The sequence below is a fragment of the Sinocyclocheilus anshuiensis genome, unplaced genomic scaffold (assembly GCF_001515605.1).
Source record: "Sinocyclocheilus anshuiensis isolate Anshui unplaced genomic scaffold, SAMN03320099.WGS_v1.1 scaffold150, whole genome shotgun sequence".
Classification (NCBI taxonomy): domain Eukaryota; kingdom Metazoa; phylum Chordata; class Actinopteri; order Cypriniformes; family Cyprinidae; genus Sinocyclocheilus; species Sinocyclocheilus anshuiensis.
The window spans coordinates 600,759-608,956 of record NW_015546025.1 but is presented as its reverse complement, the minus strand read 5'-3'; the positions used below and the strand labels follow the sequence as shown (position 1 = coordinate 608,956).

Genomic DNA, 8,198 nt, shown 5'->3' with positions numbered 1-8,198 from the left:
ACATCTTGGATGCCCTGGGGGTAAGCAGATAAACATCACATTTTCATTTTTGGGTGAACTATCCCTTTAAGCTTCTCTCAAAAGCTAAAACAGTGACATTTCTTAAATTAATTGCAATGATTCCAAATTATGGTAACAATTTTCTATTAAAACGACAAAAGACCCCGTGAAGGAAGACAGATTGGCTGTATTACACTTTCATTTGAGCAGAATATCTCAGTGGAGATGGCTAAACTGGAAAGTTTTTTCCACTTCTGTCAGCTTTCTCAGTTTAGGGTTTAATAGGCAGTTAATATCCACTAATATTACCAGTGTAACTGCACTGACACTGTTGGATGAGAACAAAATTTCAACTGAACTGAGTTGAATAATGACACTAACTTGGCAACATGGACATGGTTATTAAACTGAATTAACAGTGAACTGACTTGGACTAAATAATGACACTATTGCCTTCTGTAGAGTTGCTTGTAGCTGAATTGAACTTGTTTCATAATTTATGAATTTTGCAACATTGACACTGTTGGTGAACAGAATTGAGCTGAATAATGACACTATTGTCCTCTGTACAGCTGCATTACATCTTAAATGTAATTTGTTTCATAATAAATTTTAAAAGACTGTTATTTTTCTGTTTTATAAATGTTTAGTTGTTTGGAAACAATATGTGTTCTGAATTGCATAAAACACACACATATAGCTTGGGGACCAGTTCTCACTATTAACTATGACTTTTGCATCAGTAAACTCTTAATTTTCTGCTTATTAATAGTTAGTAAGGTAGTTGTTAGGTTTAGGTGTGGGGTGGATTAAGGGATCTAAAATATGCTCATGCAGAATAAAGCATTAATATGTGCTTTGTAAGTACTAACAGCCAATATGCTAGTAATATGCATGCTAATAAGCAACTAGTTATTAGTGAGAATTGGTCCTTAAACTAAAGTTTTACTGTGTGTGTGTGTATGTTAGTTTAATTGTGTCCATTGAAGTGAAAAGCTCTGATTGGTGGATTTAAGCTCTTGTCATCTGGCAACCCCAAGCATGACAGCATTACCAATGCAAGATAGCGAATACGTCAATTGAACAGAAATGTTTACAGGATAAAATAACAATATTCTGCTTAATCATGGTTAATTAATCAAGAGACGCAGAAACTGTGTCTTAATAATACAGTTAATGTGATTTTGGTCACCCCGGTTCATGCAAAGTGTTTGTTTCATACCAGAATGAAGCCAGAGCTGAATTCCTTGAGCCGTAACGCGGTCAACTAAACCATGAAACCTCTCTGTTTTGCAGTCACAAATGCCAGATCCCAAGACCTTCAAGCAGCATTTTGAGAGCAAGCACCCCAAGAGCCCTCTTCCCCCAGAGCTGGAGGGCGTGGAGGCATGAACGGCCCAGACAACAGAGGTTGATTGTGTAAAACGTCACAATAAGAGTCCTGATCACAAATTTTATTCAGTAGGACACGATCAGCGCTCTTACCCGAGTTTTATACATGCATCTTCCCCTTCACTGCAGACATGAATCCTGTGGATCAAAGACTGATGACGTTTAGCTTCCCTCTCTCAACACTGTTTCAGAGCACTTGCCTTGGCTACGATCAGATCAACCTGCACTCACATGCTTTCTTTTCTCATCTTACTTGTGTAATTTAATAGACTGAGAGAAATTAGAACACTACCAGTGATTGTCAATTTCGTCAATTGATCATCAGTAACATAAATGTGGTAGTTACGGACATTTTTTAATTTTTTTAGCAGTTTCCCACTACTTTTAGCCTGGGCAAAAACGTTAATTTTTATTTTTTTATTTTTTTTCCTCCTCATTTACTAATTTTGCTTTCCACCGATCAATCTCTTTTTGTCCAAAACAAGCTGGTTCTGTACACTGAAACTGGAATCTGATGTGTTTCTGTAAAATCACTGGATGTGCCCGAGGTTACTGTATTCTTAATTTAATGTTGCTGCAGAAGTTATTTCTCTTCGGAATTATTTCAAACAATATTGCCTCAATGTTTGATATTCCTGCTCAAGCCACCTGGTTTCCACACCAATGTAATATATCTCTTTAATAAAATTTAACTTTTAAGTCATTGTGAGGCATGTCTTCAACACAGTAGGTAAGAAACCTATGTCCAAAAACTTGATCTGAATATATAGTTTCAATGTGTGAATGGAAAAATAATTGACAGTGGCAACCAGGAACAGTGTTTCTAGGGCAGTTATTATGCATCATTACCGTGGCAACAACACAGCAGGTCATTAATCACAGCAGAAGCAAACAGAATCGGACTCTGCCTGTTTGACCTAGTATATGTCTGGAGTTCTGGCCCAGTGAACTGATGTTTTAAACTGGTTTTACATTAGCTCAATACATGCAGATTTGCACAATGATTGTCCTTTGCTATCTTGTTATTGTTAACTAAAACTATTAAAAATTATTTTTGTTAATTGAAAGAAAGCTGAAATAAAATATAAATATTAGATGAAAAATGTAAACTTCTAAAAATTAGAAATGTTGCCTTGGCAAATAACTGAAATAAAATAAGTTTAACTCTTGTGCTGTGCTGAAAATTATCCGCCTATTTTGGTGTTCCTTGTCAAAAAATGACCGTCCTTTTAAAAATTGCTAGTTAATCTCTCAATATGCTATATTATAACCAAATCTTGGATTCAGTATTTTGTCAGCTTGTTTTCTTTGATTGATTGATTGATTGATTGTAGGCCGAGCTTACTTGTGCACTTAAGTTTTTGTTGTTTTATTTTGTGGAAAAATTTTTAGGAGCAGAAATTTATAAGCAGGTTTTTGTAGACTGGTCATTTTTGAATGAAACACCACAAGTGTGTAAGGTGGGGGAAATGCCCAAAACAATACAAAAATGATCAGTTAAAAGTTTGTTTTCTGGAAAGTTGTTGTACCCTGCATGAGCAAAGTCAGTAGGTTTTAGTCCAATGCAATAATATATATATATATAGTCATGATCGCTACTGTGAGAGAGCGCGGAGACGTCGAGTACATCAACAAGGAGACTTTAATAACATCAAGGGAACCAGGAAAACACACGTAGCAGAGGAGGCTGACAAACAATACCGGACAAAGGAAGACAGGGCAGACTACACTTTAAATACTGGAGCAAATGAAGATAAAAAAACACAGCTGGAAACAAATTATGAACTAATCAGGGAACATAATGGGAACAGGAAGGACCAAATAAGGGCATAAGGAAACCAGGACATGGAGTACATGGAACAACGAAACACAAAACAGGTCCATAACCCTGACATTACCCCTCCCCCCCCTCCCCTCCCAGAAGGCGCGTCCTGCGCCGTAACAATTCCACCGGGGGGGCACCCTGGAGGCTGGTGCAGGACTGGGACATGGGGAATACCTCCAGGGCGGATCAGGCAGTCCAGGGTGCCATGGCGGAACAGGGAGCTCAGGGAGCCTGACCTCGGCACTCGGCCCGGCCTCCACGGATGGACCCCTACTGCCCCCCCCCCAAAATCCTTGGGGAGAATGACGGTTTCAGAGGCCTCCGTAGGCTTAACTCAGGAACTGTGGCCCTCCCTGGGCTTAACTCGGGGACTGGATCCCTCCTTGGGCTGGACGTGAGAACTGGAGCCCTCCTTGGGCTGGACATGGGGACTGGAGCCCTCTCTGGGCTAAACTCGGGGATTGGAGCCATCACTGGGCTAAACTCGGGGACTGGAATCGACACTGGAGCGAGCTCTGGGGCTAGGATGAAGGTGGAGAACAGTCTTTTTCTCCTCATCCTCCTCCTTTGGTTAGAGGACATCGGAGCGGCCAGCGGGCTTGACTGAGGAACGGCCGGCGGACTTGGGAATGCCGCTGCCGGCGGGCTGGTCTCCTCCTTTGGCTAGGGGTAAATGGCACGGCCAGTGGGCTTGACAACGGGCTGGTTCTGGCTCGGGGCCGGACACTCTCCAGACACCGGAGGATCCCTTCCCTCGAGCTTAGTCCCATGGTGTCTGGGAGGTCCATGGGACGATGGTAATTGGCCCTGTGCCAGAACAAAGAGTTGATGGTGGCGTCATTTAAAGCCGTCGCCGTGGCGAGCCTGCAGAACTCCCTGGCATACTCGACAAATGGGAGATCTCTACGGGCTAGGAAAATTAATCTAGCAGCGATTTCCATGATCACGGGTGGAAAACACAAGAAAACAAAAGACTTTCAAAAACCGAAAAAAAAACTCGGGGAGAAAAGGCGTCACTTTATGTTCAGGTCCGGTATTCTGTCACGATCGCTACTGTGAGGGAGCGAGGAACGAGGAGAGTACATCAACAAGGAGACTTTAATAACATCAAGGGAACCAGGAAAAAACACGTAGCAGAGGTGGCTGACATAAACAATACCGGACAAAGGAAGACGGCAGACTACACTTTAAATACTGGAACAAATGAAGATAATAAACAAAACACAGCTGGAAACAAATTATGAACTAATCAGGGAACATATCTTTAAAGGATGTTGGTTTTATAATACATTTTATTTTATTTTTATGTAAATTTCACATTCATAAATGCAAGTTTACAAAAGGCAAACCTCTTTTTATGGTGCTTGGAAAAGAGATTAAAATGTTTGTAGATGTGATGTCAAAATCTAAAAATAGTAAAGCAATTAAAACGATTAATATATGCTCCTCCTTTAACATTTTCACATAGTGTATAAAAAAAAACAATAATAATAATAATAAATAATGGTGCTGACCTGCAAAGTATATTGTCTGTATTCCGGGTCCGTCACTTTTTTGGGTCCCCTTGAAACATTTCCGTTGTGGTCCGTGCTATTTGCAGCGCGTTTCTTCATTTGCATGTGTTGTGAGGAGTTGCAGCGTGTGTTGTCAAACTGGTGAAGATGTTTTCTTAATTTGCTGGTGTTTTTTCAATTTGCATGTGTTTTCTTAAGTTGCAGCGCGTTGAGCTCTCTCGGCCACCGTAGTATTTAATCAGTGCAACTTATAACATCCAAGTGAAAGATATAACACTAACATATCAGAAAAAAAAATTAAAAAACAGAATCACTGAGTTGGAAAAAGGATCACCCCCTTGTGTCAGTATTTTGTTGAACCACCTTTTGCTTTAACTACAGCCTTTTAGTCTGTTAGGATTTGTCTCTACTAAGAGACAAACTCTAACTTTGCACATCTAGACATTATTTGCCCACTCTTCTTTGCAGAACTGCTCAAGTTCTGTGAGCGTTGGTGGACTGCAGTCTTCAGGTCATTCCACAGATTTTCAGTGGGGTTTAAGTCTGGGCTCTGACTGGACCATGCAAGGACATTCATCTCTTTCTCCTTCAACCACTGTGTGCTTTGGGTCATTGTCATGTTGGAAGGTAAACCTTCTTCTGCCAGAAAGTTGTCAATTGGAAGAATTTCAACACATATTGTCTGTTGGACATTTCGCCAGACATCGTTTGGTGTTGAGGCCAAATAATTCAATTTTAGTCTCTGGCAAAGCTCAGTCATGACTGCATGTGGCCTTTCTTGAGGAGTGGCTTTTTTCTTGTGACCCTCCCATACAAGCCACATTGGTGGAGAATTTGTGATATTGTTGTCACATGCACACAATGACCACTCTTTGTCATAAATTCCTGCAGCTGCTTCAGAGTTGCTGTAGGCCTCTTGGTCACCTCTCTGACCAGTTTCCTCCGGCTCTTTCATCCACTTCTTAATAATAGACTTCACTGTGCTTCTAGGCATTGGCAAAGCCTTTGAAATGTTTTTGTATCCATCTCCTGACTTGTGCCTGTCCACAACTTTATCCTGGAGATCTTTTGACAGTGCCTTGCCACCCGTAGTTGATTGCTTGCTTCAGTTACATTAGCAAGAACTGAAATGCTCCAAGAAAGCTCTTTTCATGCTGAGCTGATCAAAATGAGCACAGCTGATCAGCTGAAAGTCAAATGGCTTTGTGTGCCACTGAGAAGGTGATTAGCTACACCTGATTGAGTTTACAAGTCATTTTTAGGAGCGGGGTGATCCTTTTATAACATGTTGGTGTTATATCTTTTACTTGGATATTATAAGTTGCACTGAGTAAAAACAAAAACTGTGTCCGTCTTCATTTCAGGCTGCAAAGCAACAAAATGTGATTATTTTAAAGGGGTAATAATCTGGTAATAGTAATCGTAATAATAATAGTAATGATCTGAATGTTTTATTATGAGTTATGAAGAGAAAGAAAAAAAATACTTAAAAGGAATGTTGTTCGATCACAATAATTTATTTCGATTTTTGCTTTAGTTTGCAAAGATAATTTTTCTAATCAGTTTGTTGTAATTGCTTCCGCCCTGAACTCCCCAATCCCTATCTGTCCCACTCTCGCAGGAGAAAGTATAACATGTGGACGAACGGGAAGTTGCCCTGCAGGTTGAGACGAGTCAGGACTGCAGACACACCCTCCAATAAAGCGTTCTGATAGAGAGACTATTACAATGAACAAGACAATGCAAAATACAGCAGATCACTCACTGGAAATGATTGCCTGGGTAGACTTGCACAAATAGGGTACAAAATATGGCCTGAAACTCTTAAAACATAATAGTTCGAATTAGTTTGTAATTAAAAATCGATTTTTATAAGAATGAATTGAATATAAATTCTCAAGACTACTGTGACATAATTCTGAGAAGGTCAGGACCTTTAAGGTGTGACAGGTCAAAATCACCATTTTAAAGGCAGGGCTCACGTTCTCTGTTTAAATCAAACTAGGTTAAGTAATAGTTTATCAAATGTATCTATAACTGTCACAACAAACAACGCCTCTTGTGCATAATCATGTAAAATGCAGGGGTTTTTTCCATTAATCATACTAAGTTTGTGTAATTGCATATTGTATTATATAATTGGATTGAGCTGATTTGTGGGAATGACCTCGTTTGTGTCATCAGTGACTCACGGATGAGAATGATGGTATTTCAGCACTGAGCATGTTGAGGTATAGGTGTGGCTGAGGGTGGGGTAAAAATCCCTCTTTATGAGTCAAAATCTGACATTTGAGAAAGTATAGCTTATTGAGCAACAACAATTATCTTTATAGAGAGTCACATTATACCAATTACATTAACAATTTAAAAACCATGCCAGCAGGATTGAGATCTTATAATTCTGGTGTGACTGTACCCATAAATTGGGTTGTAACATCTTAACACACTGTTCCAACGAGAAAATGTGACCCTGTTAAAAATTAGCACATGTTCTCTTTATGGACCTCGATGGGAGATAATTGAGATTCTGCTTTTATTAGTATCTGGTTCCTCTGCTCCAGTTTAGAGGCCGAGCTGCTCTGACGCTGTGTGTTCAGACCATGCTGCTGATCAGACAATTTTGTCTTCCTTGCTCTTTCATTGTCTTTTTTTTTTTTTGACAGTATCTAGTACACAAAAAGCATGAAGTCTGACACATTGATGTATCATTGTCTTCTGGGTCAATTGTTGTACAACGTTATGACAAACCCCATTACACACTCTAAAAAATGCTGGGTTGTTTCAACCCAATGTTGGGTCAAATATAACCCAACAGTTGGGTTAGTCCATATTTGACCCAACATTGGGTTGAAACAACCCAGCATTTTTTAGAGTGCAGCAAAACCAAGGGTGTATGAGCAAGACAATTAAGCAACACATGTCAAAAGTCAAATAAATCTAAACAGAGTAATACATCCATTTCATTAACACTTTCATGCATGACATCCACTACACTCTAAAAAATGCTGGGTTTGGGTTGCAGCGCATTTCTTCAACCAGCGGTTGGGTTGTTTTGACCCAGCGGTTGGGTTGTTTTGACCCAGCGGTTGGTTTGTTTTGACCCAGCGGTTGGGTTGTTTTGACAAAGCTGTTGGGTTGTTTTGACCCAGCGGTTGGGTAGTTTTGAACCAGCGGTTGGGTTGTTTTGACCCAGCGGTTGGGTTGTTTTGAACCAGCGGTTGGTTCAAAACAACCCAATAGCTGGGTTATATTTAACCCAGCATTTTTTAGAGTGTACAGTTGAGAAAATAAAAGAAAGAATACCATTTTAAAATAAAAACAAGGGGAATCCTTTTTTTTGTATTAATATAAAATGTAGTATTAATGTTTAAAATAAAAAAATATATATATTTCCTTTATTATTTAATTCATGTATCAAAGGCATAAATGACATATTAAATCTACGTGAAGGCCTTTAAATTGTCAAC

At 39.6% G+C, this 8,198-nt stretch overlaps 1 protein-coding gene across 1 annotated transcript in view; it reads left to right on the top strand.

The window, feature by feature from the left end:
• LOC107698658 (zinc finger protein 706-like) overlaps positions 1-2,451 on the top strand; it is a 6,860-nt gene extending 4,409 nt beyond the window's left edge. Inside the window, exon 3 of the mRNA XM_016499731.1 lies at positions 1,297-2,451. Coding sequence (XP_016355217.1) covers positions 1,297-1,392 — 96 coding nt within the window. The 3' untranslated portion in view covers positions 1,393-2,451. The remainder of the gene's footprint in view (positions 1-1,296) is intronic.
• Positions 2,452-8,198: the final 5,747 nt, after the last annotated feature.